Below are 12480 nucleotides of genomic sequence, written 5' to 3' on the forward strand. Positions count from 1 at the left end.
CGCTGCTCCGAGATGCTCCGGCTACATCTGCAGAGCGATGACTGACTCTTCGCCTTCTGCAAGGAAACGACATGCCTGAATGCCACACGGTCCCATCCACACTGGACGTTTCGCTTTTCATCTGGGAGGAAAAGGGGCAAATTCGTGCAGAAAACACACAAGGCACCAGTTGGAGAAACCTCCACCTCAAAAACCTCTGGCAGCTAAGCCAGAGGAGGTGGATTTTAAACCGAGCGTCTTCCTCAGCCGTCTGAGGCAGCTCTCAGGACGGCCCTCCGCGCTATCAGCCCACCAGCGACAAGCAGGGGAGGCGTTTAAAGAGCGGGAGCGCCTCTACCCAGCCGCAGGGCAGCGCGGTAACCCGGCCGGAGCTCTCCCCGCTCCGGGGCCTTACCGGCGGGCGCGGCCGGCCCTTCTCCCCGGCACCCTCCGCTCCCTGCCCACGGGGAATCGGCCGTGCCACGGGGCCGAGCCGCCCCGCTCCCCAGCGCGAAAAGAGGGCGGTCGGCGCCCGCAGCCGCCGCCGGCTCCCTCGCCTCGTCTCATCCGCGAGAACAGCTCCCCCGCCGTCCCCCAGACCAGCCCGAGCCGCGGGCGCAGCCCCAGAGGGACAAACGATGCCCGTCCCTCACTCACCGGCAGCCAACGAGGCGGCGGCGGCCAGCAGGCAGGCCGAGAGCGGCAGCCGCGCGGCCACAACGGCCGCCGAACGTCCCGAGGCGCCTCCGGCCGCTGCCATTTTCCTGCCGCCACCTCCCCGCGCCCCCATTGTCCGCCCCCGGCCGCCGGCCCTCCCCCTCTCGCCTCGCGGCCCTCTTCCCTGGCCGGGATAGGGCCTCGACGCTGTCACTCGCACACACCTCCCGCGGCCAGCTCGTCCCCTCCCCGCTTCTTGTCAATGATTGGTCAATATGCCGATCCGTCAAATGTCAGTGCCCAATCCAGGATGGAAGCGCGCCGTCCCGCCTCCCGAGCCGGGCACGTGACGTGTTCTCCCCGCCCCGCCGGGCGGTGCCGCCAGGGCGCCGATCCAGGTGCGGTGCGGGCGCGGTAGCGACCGCGGCCGCACCCGGGTAGAGCGGGGCCGGGTCTGCCAGGAGCGCCGGGGTGCGTGCCGGGAAGCTAAGCGCCCGTGAAAGTAGCCGGGCGGCACCCAGCAGCGTTCTTTTCGATAGGCAGCGCGGCGACGTCCGGCCGCTGCTTCCCGGTCTGCCGGAGGAGGGTGGTAGGGGTGAGACCCTGCCGGCTGGGAGAGCCGGCTCCGGCACGCATTCCCTGCAGCGCGGGCTGCTTCCGCGGCCCTTCTGGCTGCCAGCAGGATAACCGCGTTTGCATTTAACCTGAAAATTCCAGTTGTATTTTAATGAAGTTGCACACGCTCCAAGCCGGATCACAAGACTATTGCTCACCGCACACGTGAGACTTCCCAGGCCTAAAATATAGACGCAGGGCTCCTGATCTGCACTGTGCCCGTGTGCACCTTCCTACAGCCGCTCGGGGAGGAGGCCCACGGCTCTCCTGGGATTGCAAACGTCATTAGCTTGTGCCTTCATAATCCGTGCCCTGAGGAGAGCTCTGGAGTGTGTTCCTCAGCTAACCGTTGGGGAAGTTTCCTAGAAAGTCAGGATGGGTTATAGCTCTGCTCGGTGGCTGAAGGTACTCATTGCCACAGAAGATATGACATTAATACCCACTGCTTTACATTCAGACCCCCTGAATGGCCCAAACTTTCTCTTTCCAGGCATTTTTCCAAGGTAGTGGAACCCGAAGTGTTTAAAAATCAGACCCTGTTCCTTTCTAAATTACTCTCCTCCACGGAGTTCATGAGTTCTCTGTGTCAAAAGCAACAGCTCCTACTTTAGTATGTTGTCCCACATCAGAGGCATATATTGGAGGTTACGCAGTAGAGGTAGAATCTGCCTACCGATATTCCAATACATGTTGTTGCCGTGCGATGGTAGCAGAGGGGCAGATTGACACAATGACATCTGACGTGAATATGCACATGGAGCAAAGCACTGAATTCCTCCATGAGGAAAAAATGACACCCATTGACATTCAATGATGCTTGCTGGATGTTTCTGGAGACCAAACAGTGGATGTGAGTACAATGAAAGATGGACTGCATGGGCAATGTTTTCCTAGCAACGATGCCAGCATAGCAGCTGTGAAACAGTGGGTCACTTTTGCTGGAGCAGATTTTTACAAGGATGGCATGCAGGCTCTTGTTCATTGATTGGCAAATATGCATAGCTAATGGCAGTGACTATGTTGAAAAACAGCTTTTGTAGATGAGAATTTGCTCTATCAATTAGTGTTATTGTGTGTCCTTTATATTTGTCGTAGTTTCCATGGAAATAAATAGGAGCCATTACTTCCAGAGTGACCAACATAGCATGGCTTGGCCAGGTGAAGCTGTGGGATGACCCAGCTCACCAAGCAGCAGCACTGCTGGTCAGCACAGAGAGCACGTGGGAGAGCACCGGGTCTGCTTTTTCAGATCACGATGACTGAATTAGTGTCTTCTGCTGCTTTCAGACTTGGCAGCACCTCCAACAGCCGCCAACGAATGGCCACTGCAACAAATTGCTCAGGCAGGGCGCCTTTGCTCAGTCGTTCTTGTTCGACGGTAGGAAACTGTCTTCCGTGGTGGCTCGTTGGTCTAGGGGTATGATTCTCGCTTAGGGTGCGAGAGGTCCCGGGTTCAAATCCCGGACGAGCCCAGTTTTTATTTTCGATGCTTTTTTTTTCTTTTTTTTTTTTTTTTCAATCCACGCCTCCTTGCCGTTCCGCACCCACCCACTTGAAGCTGTCGCACAGGCTGAGCCCCGCGTGCATTGAACGCACAGCGGCCGCCGCCGCGCAAAGCAGCGGAAGGACCGACGCACTGTTGCATTCCAAGAACAGAATTAGCATGAGCAACTAACGAGGAAAGCGACTCCTTCTCCCCTTGCACTCCCTCCCCCCACCACCGTGAGCCTGGCTCCCCCGCATTCGCCCCTTCATTCCCCAGTGCCTCCCTTCACCGCTGGCACTGCCTCGACCGCAGCCTCCTGAGCCCCGCAACCTCGCTCCGCTCTGCCTATCCATCGCAGGACGGCCAAGACAACAAAAACACAGCGGAGCGCTGCGGCGGCAAAAACAGGAGGAACTGATCCCTCCTCTCGTAGAGGGCTCGTCCGGGATTTGAACCCGGGACCTCTCGCACCCGAAGCGAGAATCATACCCCTAGACCAACGAGCCGCTCTCTGCTGAGTTTTCCCCAGCTGAACACTTGACTCATCTCCTCCGCCTCTCGCCCGTGTCCATTCTTCCTGCGACTGTTCTCGTATTGCGTTGTGCCTTGCCCTCCCTTCCGACTGCCTCTGATTCCGCTCGCCCTTCGCCCACGCCGCTTCTCCGCCGAGCTGCGGCACCTGCTGCTGCTTACCCCCCCCCTCGCTTCGAATTTGGCCGAGCTGGGGGGGCTTGAAGCCGGGCGAGCTCATTCTCAGCGAAGGAAGGGAGCTTCTACCCCCCTGTAGCCGTGGTTTAACCCTGCCGGCAGCTGCCAGGGTGTTGATATCTCCTCCCCCGGGCGGGCAGAACAACGGTCTGAAAGATCGACAGGGATTTCCGCTGTCGCCACTTACTGCTGTTTGCCTATGCTCGTCCTTACCTTTGCTTCTGTACACGCCTGCCTCGGTGATCTGCCAGATCTCTGGGTGTGAGGGGCTCCACTCAGCTCATAGCCCCAAGCCTACGCTTCATCAAAACGCTCAGAGCCTACACAACTGAAGGATGGAAGACAACACCACCATTTGTGGGCCGAAGCTGGTGTGTTCTGGCAGCATAGACATGGCAGGGACACGTACCCACCCACAGTCTTTTGCAGTGTCGTGGTACTGGCCAGAGTTTTTTCCAGAATTGCTCTCACTCAGCCTGTAGAAGAGCTGAGTGTGAGGTTTGTGTGCAGCCTGTGCTAATGTTGCCTGCTGCTTCAGGCTCCTACATTGACCCGTAAGAAAAGACACATATTTTGTTCTGTTTTGTTTTTATTCCACCGTTTATTTCTTCTGTTTCTCCCTCAGATTTCCACTCCCTTGCTTGGGACACACATGCTCATTCTCTAAACAAGCACACATGAATTTATATATACAGTCAGGCACAGTCACTCACAGGTAGGACACTGCTGAGAGAGGAAACAGGATACAAATGATTGCAGCCTGCCCTGGAATACAAGATTTAACAAACATGTTATAAAAGGTCCAAAGGCCACAATACTCTGCAACATGGCTCAAAAGGATGCACAGGGGTCATGTTTGCCAACAAGCCCATTCTGTGTACCAGGGCCAACACGGCTGGCTCTCGACAGATAACCCCTCAGTGCTCTCATTTGAGGAAAAGAAAGGCAAGGCATAGAGGCATTTCTTCCTTTGTGATTTTAGTGTTGGTGAACAGAAAGGGGACATCCCTCCAAACTCTGGGTTTTGTAACAGTGCTATACTTCAGAGCCCAGTGCAGGAAGGATGTGGGCTGTGTTGTGTTAAATCCTTGTGCCTGCCTATAGAAGAGGGACAGCATGAACCTCCGACTCTGCTCAGCTTAATATTTACCAGGAGGAGCTTTGTGAGGGACGAAGGGGAGCTGCCTAACTCTGCCTTTGGTCTCTGTAGCTGTGTCCATATTGCTGAACCCCAGGTGACTGCTGCAGGTTCATGCACTGGCACCGTACCGCTCATGGCTCTGCCAGCCACCTCATGGTGCAGCTCAGCTTTGTGTTCCCACAGCAGCCTGCTGCAGAGGGGCTGCACCTAAGCAGACACGAGCCCAGGGGCCCTGAGCCACAGCAGCATTTGATTCAGTAATACAATCACAGCTTCAAGCATTACTGACAGGAAACCAGTTAGGTACAGTCCTGTTTTCTTTTCCTGCATAACTTATTTCATACTCTCTAGATGCAGATGTAAAAGTTTTTTTCACTTAACAAATGTTAGTCCCATATCTTAGCTATTACACCCCAAGAGTGAGTGGAAATCTAGCAAAATGCCAATCCTAGATACTTCCAAGGGACTGGCTACCTGCCCTACACCAAATCATATGCAGTCAGGCCACATGATTTGAAATGACTCCGCCATCTAAGACCTCACCGTTGACTCACAGAAAATTAATAGGCAGTTTCTAGTAAGTCAGAATGCTTTCTGTCAAAAGTGTCACTGAGTAGTTTCAAAAAAAAAAAAAAAAAAAAATCAAAAAGCAGAGTCTGGAAGTTAAAAGGACTGAGGGACAGGTGGCCCTTCTAAATCAGAACTGGACTACAGCATTGGGTAAGAGAACTTGCCCTGCTGACCTACACAGCACATCTTTTCTGTGCATCATATCTGTTCACTGTTACTTTCCACCAGCACTAAAATCATTCCAAAGTTGAAGTACACAAAAACTGCCCACCAACAATGACTGAATGTTTCACAGATCAGCCAGCTCAGCCCCCACTTCAAAGGCATTTTATGCTTTATGAACAATTTCTTAGGAGATTTTCTGATATTCAGGATTCACATTGTCTGTATTAACATATATGGAGAAAATACACACTTTCCCACTATTAAAACACTATTTACTGACATTTGAAAACCCAAGATATTTCAAAAAAAAAAAAAAAAAGCTATTGAAAAGGCACCATAGACATACGCATGTAAGTGATGAACTTCACCTAAGATCAATGCAGGGGAGAATAAAATGACATTCTGGAGCTCAGCAGGAATAAGGAACAGAGAGCCCAGGAGTGGCGGTGGCTGCCAGGTCCAGGACAGCACATAGCAAGCAGGTCTCTCAGTCTCCAGTTACCACCTTGGGATGTCAGCCAGCACCTCAGTTTTGTACTCCCAAGTGATTGTAAGGCAGTCTCTTGTTCTGACTGTCACAAAATATGATGGTGCAAAGCAGAGAGCTGGTGAGCAGCCACTCAGCTCTGGGATCAGTCTGGACCTCGGGGGATATCTGTACTCTGCTCCTCTCCTGCCACTGAAGGTTTTCCAGTAGCTTCCACCTTGATTAAGTTAGATGGTTCCTATTCACACATCATCTCCTGTGTCCTGGATGGGTATGTCCTTTGGAGAAGGAAAAGTAAGAAAATGATGAAAAATAATGAGCAAGTCTAAGTAAATACATGAGTGGGGAATCTGTGACTTGTGGTACTTCGGCGGTTTCCATGCTAGACTGCCTTTTTCAGTGGATCCTTACCCAACCAAGGATACTTTTGAAAAGGGGACTGGCTGAGGTGAAAGATATTTCCTCAGATCCCTCTGACTATGCAGTCAGTGGCTGGAGAACAAGGAAAAAACTACATGGAACAAGTCAGTGGAAATATTCTTCTATTTCAAGCAGTGGAGGCTCACAGAGACTGCTTGCAGGCAGGGCTGATTATGAAACTGGTATGAGTGTATTTTTGTTGGCACAGCTAACAGGATAACAAGATAAATATCTATAAATATGTTGTATGTATATGTATGCATGTATCTATACAATGTGTGCACACAACAATAAAAATACATATATGTAGGGAAACATACAGAAATTGCACATACAAGGTAGAGTTAGTATATGCATGGTTTCTACTTTCAAACTGCTTTCAAAACAGCAGTTGGGTAGGGTGCCTAGCATCAGAGAGCCTCTTCCATTGTACTGCAGCCAGAATTGTTTGTTCCTTCTCTGCCTCTTTATCCCTTCTTTCTGTAGCACCAGCCAGGAGGACTGGTTGTTTAAATGTACTGCCTTGAAGACTCTGCAGAGATTTGATAATCTTGAGGTGTGGGAAGCAGCATAAATATTGGCATGTTCTATCACACTTGGCATTTTTATTAGTAAGCAAAATCTTTTGATATTTTAGGAGCTATTCTCATTTTGGCAGTACTTACCTAATGTGCATTACGGCTACTCAGTGCCCTGCTCCTGCATGGCTGATGTTAAAGGCTCACTGGCAGTCTCTAAACCCACTGCCTGTTGCAGCGGTTGAGGTGCCAGTGGTGTTTCCTCAGTGTCTGATGTTCTTCGTGTGACTGTGTTCTCACTGGTCTCCTTTTCTTCAGTTTCTTCCTTCTCTTTGTCTCCTTTTTCCTGTTCACAGGCACCACCTTCCTCCTCTTTTTCCTGAGGAGCCTCACACACCTTATCTTCCTTGTCTTCAGAGGGTGACTGGGGTGAGTTGTTCTCTTCTGGAGCACCACAACACACCTCCTCCTCCTCCTTTTCTGTATCTCCTGTGTTACTCTTGCAAGGAGTCACTTCTTCCACTTGCTTTTCCTCTTTGTCTTCATTGTCTGATATGCTGGATACTCTCCTCGATGGGGGCTTCTCATCAGACACTGTCTGTTTCTTTATTTCTTTGTTCCCTGTTTCTGCTTCCTCTGTCTTGCCTTTATGCTCAAATACCTCATCTCCATCTTCTTTGGTACCATTTTCTGGAGAGGGAATGATGTTCCCTAAATCTTCCCCATCTCCATAGTCGGACAGAGATCTTCGGAACTTCCTGGAGGGAGGCCTACGCTTTATTGATCCCCTCGTCCGCACCTTGAGGCAGGAAAGCAGAAATTGAAGCAGTCAAAGAACAGTACTGGAAAGCAGGAAAGCACAATAGAGGGAAATGCTGGGGAAAACTTGATTACTGCGCTGGTTTTCCTGCTCTGCTACTGAGAGGTAGGGAGGAAGGACTGCCTATTGCTGAAGGATAAGCAGATCCCCAAAATATAACCTTCTTTCTCTCTATAGAGCTGATGCTGAAGATCGCTGTCCCAGTGTTAACTGTGAGTCTGTCCAAGTTAAACTCTAAATCAAAGAAGCTGATTTCATGGTGCAGGTGTTGCTGACATTGGTTGTTTCAGCCTCTTCAGCTTTTCGCAGTTTGGTGGCTGAGGAAGGAATCTCCAGAGGAAGCTGGTGAATGCAGGTTACAGCTCCTCATTTACATGCTGTACACTCTGTGGAACACCTGGGCAGACTGTCAGGGCTCCACAAACAGCACCTTAGCCACCTTTGACATTTGCTGGCATGTGGCACCATTTCCTCATGGTGCTCCCTGCCCAGCTATCAGCCACCCACTTATTGCTGAGCTGAAATAATTGAATCCTTACACCTTACCCCTTCTCTATAGCTATGGGGCCATGAAAGCTGCTGGAGCCGCTGGCCCACAAAACCCTATGGACTGGTAGGTAGAGAGAAGATCCACAGAACTACACCAAAAGCTGATTCAAACTCAGCACTTAGATCTCCTGACTTGGCTACAAAAGCACGCTGTTATGGCAGGACTGAGGGCTAAAACCTCCCTTTCCTCCTCAGCTGCAAGCAACAGACAAACTTTATCCTGCTGTGGTGGAGAACTAGAGCATGCCCTACCTTGTTATAGAATTGCAGCTGAGTGCCTTCTGGAGGTTTATCAAAGCTGACCGGTGTCTCACTTGCTTCGCTGGACTGCGGCTGGATCCCCGGGCTGCTGGGCGTTGAGGGAGGGGTGCTGAACGGAGAAACCATGACTTTCAGACCAGGGCTTTTGGGAGATGCTCCCGGCAGCAGAGCTGCTGGCGAAAAAGCCAGATTGGCCTGCAAAGAAAAATTCCCGTCACTACTGTGGGTGACACCGGTGTGTAATACATGCATTAACCACGTGGAGGAACCCTTGCTCACACTGCCGGGCCACCACATTTCAGCTGTCACAGCCCACATACCTTCTGGTTATGGGTCTCTCCTGGTGACACTGTCAACAAACAAGTCCGGGCAGAGGAGTTATGACTGGACATTTGCCCTTCCCCAACAGCTGGATCTCAAGATGAGTTCTTTTGTCATCCTAAGGACTTTGGGGATTTTCCAATGACCCAGCCAAGCCAGCACAGCGTACAGTGGCTGAGCCAAGGTATCAACAAGCAGTCAGCGATCAGATTGAGATTTAAACCATCCCTGTCTGTGCCCAAGCAGACCTCACATTTTCAAGGTTGGTCTGCAGGTCTTCTGAATGATCTGTGTGGCCACGAGGAGAGAGAAGGCCGTAGGAAGAAACAAGGCTGTGATTAACTGTGGCAAAGCACCTTGTGCTAGCCTGCTATTAAGAAGTTCTGCAGGCAAATGTCCTTGGGTGCATTAACAGGGACACTGCTATGAATAGGCTTGCATTGCACTGGGGTGCTCAGGAGGCATTATGTCCAGAAGTCATGCATGCTGCCAGGAGTGGCAGCTGGCAACGGAAGGACATCACGTCTCTGGGCTATTGAGCATTTATTGAGCATTGAGCTGTCTCAGTAGCATGAATCAGGTACCACCAAGAGACAAAAAGGACAGGAAGCGCAGGCTGCTTATGTGTAATTCAGGGAACTGAGGCAAGGAAAGAACAGAGCTTCTATGCAGTCTTAGGGAGTGCCAGAGACCCAAGGGCACTGTCCACTCACAGGACTTTGTCTGTCTTTGCTCCAGGTCAACTCCCTGAGACATACAAGTGGTTTAAACTGCTGTGGAGAAAGAGCTGGAGGAAGGCTCAGCCACAGCTTTCCTCCTCTCTTTTATGAGCTGGTTTTAAAGTGATGCCTTAGATGCCACAGATCCAGTACAGTGATCCTGTGCTCCACACTGATCTACCAATGCTCGTGCCCAAGGACAGCGTTACTGACAGTGGTTACCCATGAGCAGATCTGCTCTGCCCTCCTTGTTTATGCATTGTGGGTTTGGGCCCTTGTTGGTGAGATCACTGCCCTTCCTATCTAGCTGTCACCCTCAACTCCTGGATCCTCTTTCTTTGGGGCTCTGAGCAGTTTTAATTTGCTGGGGCAGCCATGTGGGCTCTTCCAGGACCTACCTGTAGCTTTTCAATCATGGGAGAGCTTTTCACCTTGACTTTGGGAATGGGACAAGCATTTGGAGATGGCTTCTGCAAAACAGAATGAAAACATGAAAAGATCACATTAAAGTAGGTGTGTATAATCAATGGATATCAAGATATCACAATCACAAAATAAACAAGAGAGTTAGGCAAAGTGGACTATGATAACAAGAGAGAATAAATGGAAGGCTTACCCTTATGCTGGGCTCACCACAAAACACCAGAAGGAGGGATCTCCAGAAGAGATCCTTCCCCACTGGCAGCCAGCTCTTAAATAGGTCTAGGAGAGGTGCAGCCAGGCTCCACCCCTTCCGGCAGCACAGGAGAATTGCCTTCACCTGTGCTCCTGTGGCTGATTCATGGCTCGCCTCAGGAGATCAATCAGAGGTTCAGGCCACGACACAGCAGTTCCCATACAAGGTGAGAAAAGGGAAATGTAAAAAAGGTACAAAACTTAGAAGAGATGGAAGTTCTTGCAGGGAAGCAAATGAAGCCTCATATAAGGCATTCATACAAAAGTTTGCCTCCTTCTTTCCTAACCACACTTCCCTTTTGCTTTCTAGACATCTTAGGGCTCTCCATGTATGTGTCCTTCTTTTCAGAGAAAAGGTGATCATCCTTTGGCTGAAGTGTCTGAGTTAGGTGCTGCTATGTGGCTTTGAATTGAGTATGTAACCTATGATATAGTTTCCCCCATATGAGGATCGGACAGATTAAAATTCTACCTCTCAAAGGGCACAGGGCCTTAATGTTGGTAAAACATTACAAACTTTTTGTAATGGTAAAGACTTTCTGCCCTCACTCAACTAATAGTTGCAGGGTACCCAATTAGTATGGAAAGGAAAAGTCTAAGCGGCCATAATGGTTGAGCTATGAAAGGCTCAAAACTGAGAAAGGGAGAGTATTTCTTTGAGAAGGTATGTAGGAAAAGGAAGGAATGTGAGACTTCAAAGTTTGTGTTTCTCTGGCATGGAAGCAACAAGAGCCTGTAGCTATCAGAAAAGAACATTCAAGAACCATTTCTTTAAGGGCAGGCAACGATATGAAATTTGGTGGATAAAACTCATACTTTGACACTACAGAAAGCCAGAAGTGACTGGAAAAGGCTTGAATATAAACTTGGGTGAGTAGCAGCCAGCTTCTATAGACCTTATTGGGATCTGCTCATTCAAGGATGCTCTATTGAGGACACCTCAAGACAATATTCTGCAGGCATTGCTGAAAGAAAACCTCTTCACTCTAGATTAATTATTCCTTTTTTCTGAAAAGCAGAACTGTTATGCCACTACATTTGAACCTTCAATGTTCATATGAAGCTAAAGAAAGAAAAAAAAGAGATGTCCCCTGTGCTAAATGGTGTTCAACTGCAATAAATGCTAGCAGTTCCTGCTTTAAAACAATTCAAAGGTGGTAACTGTGTGGATCTGTCAGTAAAAGGTTAAAAGCAAAAACAGTAGAAATGGGATGCATCTGTGTGTTACCAGAGTTGGAAGCAATTTGCTGCTAATTCTGAGTCAGTGCCTGTGTGGAAGCATGGGAAGGTTTGATGGTGCATTACCGATGTCTTCTGCTGCACAGCTTGACCGCTGTGCCATCTGCAAGCTTTTGTCTCATGACAGAACAGACTGCAGAGAAGAGATTCTTTGTCCTTGGGTTAAATTGGTAACTCACTTGCCCATTGTTCTGGCTTGTCTCGGTTTTGTTGGAATACAGTGGAAGAGAGCATGGTGGTTTCCTCCGAGTTGGCTTATGTGGTGGCACCTGAGAGAAGAAAGCGACCAACTCAGCAGAAGGAACATTAGTTTGTTGTTGTTTGGTTAAGTGAAATTCAAGCACAAAACAGCATGCTCTGTAAGTGACCTGCTTGGGATGGCAGTACCCAGTTTAACCTAAAGGAAGCTTCCAAAGGCACCACATGACATTAATATATGGATACATGACCAGCACGCTAAGCTCACAGCATCTCAAGTCCAATCCCAGTATTGGAAAAGTAGGCTAGATCTCTTTTCACAGCATGAACCATGAGAGTTAGTTTTGTGCAAAGGACACTCTTCTAAGCTGTGAAGGGTGGGGAAGCCTTCCCAGAAGCTTCATCTTCAAAGCACACTGCTGGACAATCCCTCTCCCCCACACACAGTGAAATAGCTTGGCACTGTTCTCTTTCCTGTCTTATTACCAGGACTTGTTCTTAAAGAATCTCAGCTTCCTACTTTGTTCATGGTCTTAATAATTTTTGGACAACTTGGTGGATATTCTTCAATATCCATAGTATAACATGGGGATAATTTTGCTATTTCCTAACAGGCAGACATGTGAAAGAAAAAAAAAAAGAAAAAAAAAAGGCTTATAGCACATGCTTTTTATGGAATTGGATGTCTTGGAGGACAAGTGGAGCTGATTTTAATTAACTGCTGGTGGTATTACACCCAGCCATGGCAATGCTGCATCTCTAAGCAGACAAAAGCAGTCAAAAGCACTCCTGCCCTTCTGCTTACATCACACTAGGAAGCAGTAATACCCAGTTTTATTGAAACCCTACCATTCTGCGACCAAACAATGCTGTGTTGTGCCACAGTGATGGTCAGAGCTTCACTGGCTGATAGGTTCCTCCTTTCCTGACATGGGTCAAGCAAGGGTTAAGG

General features: G+C 49.4%; 2 protein-coding genes and 2 non-coding genes across 5 annotated transcripts in view; 1 reads left to right on the forward strand and 3 right to left on the reverse strand.

The window, feature by feature from the left end:
• Positions 1-776, reverse strand: part of MPZL1 (myelin protein zero like 1) — a 36990-nt gene extending 36214 nt beyond the window's left edge. Inside the window, exon 1 of the mRNA XM_052703351.1 lies at positions 637-776. Coding sequence (XP_052559311.1) covers positions 637-769 — 133 coding nt within the window. The 5' untranslated portion in view covers positions 770-776. The remainder of the gene's footprint in view (positions 1-636) is intronic.
• Positions 777-2651: 1875 nt separating this feature from the next.
• TRNAP-AGG (transfer RNA proline (anticodon AGG)) lies at positions 2652-2723 on the forward strand. The gene has a single exon. It is a non-coding gene; the product is annotated as a tRNA-Pro (tRNA).
• A 448-nt stretch (positions 2724-3171) lies between these two features.
• TRNAP-CGG (transfer RNA proline (anticodon CGG)) lies at positions 3172-3243 on the reverse strand. Its single transcript has one exon. It is a non-coding gene; the product is annotated as a tRNA-Pro (tRNA).
• A 773-nt stretch (positions 3244-4016) lies between these two features.
• RCSD1 (RCSD domain containing 1) overlaps positions 4017-12480 on the reverse strand; it is a 35166-nt gene continuing 26702 nt past the window's right edge. The window contains exons 3-7 of one of the 2 annotated variants that reach the window (XM_052703301.1): positions 11510-11599; positions 9815-9886; positions 8368-8571; positions 6894-7545; positions 4017-6086 (exon numbers count right to left, since the gene is read on the reverse strand). In XM_052703301.1, coding sequence (XP_052559261.1) covers positions 6910-7545; positions 8368-8571; positions 9815-9886; positions 11510-11599 — 1002 coding nt within the window. In that variant the 3' untranslated portion in view covers positions 4017-6086; positions 6894-6909. The remainder of the gene's footprint in view (positions 6087-6893; positions 7546-8367; positions 8572-9814; positions 9887-11509; positions 11600-12480) is intronic. The other variant, XM_052703310.1, reaches the window with a different exon arrangement.

Source organism: Tympanuchus pallidicinctus, unplaced genomic scaffold (genome assembly GCF_026119805.1).
Source record: "Tympanuchus pallidicinctus isolate F22 unplaced genomic scaffold, pur_lepc_1.0 scaffold10, whole genome shotgun sequence".
Taxonomy (NCBI): Eukaryota; Metazoa; Chordata; class Aves; order Galliformes; family Phasianidae; genus Tympanuchus; species Tympanuchus pallidicinctus.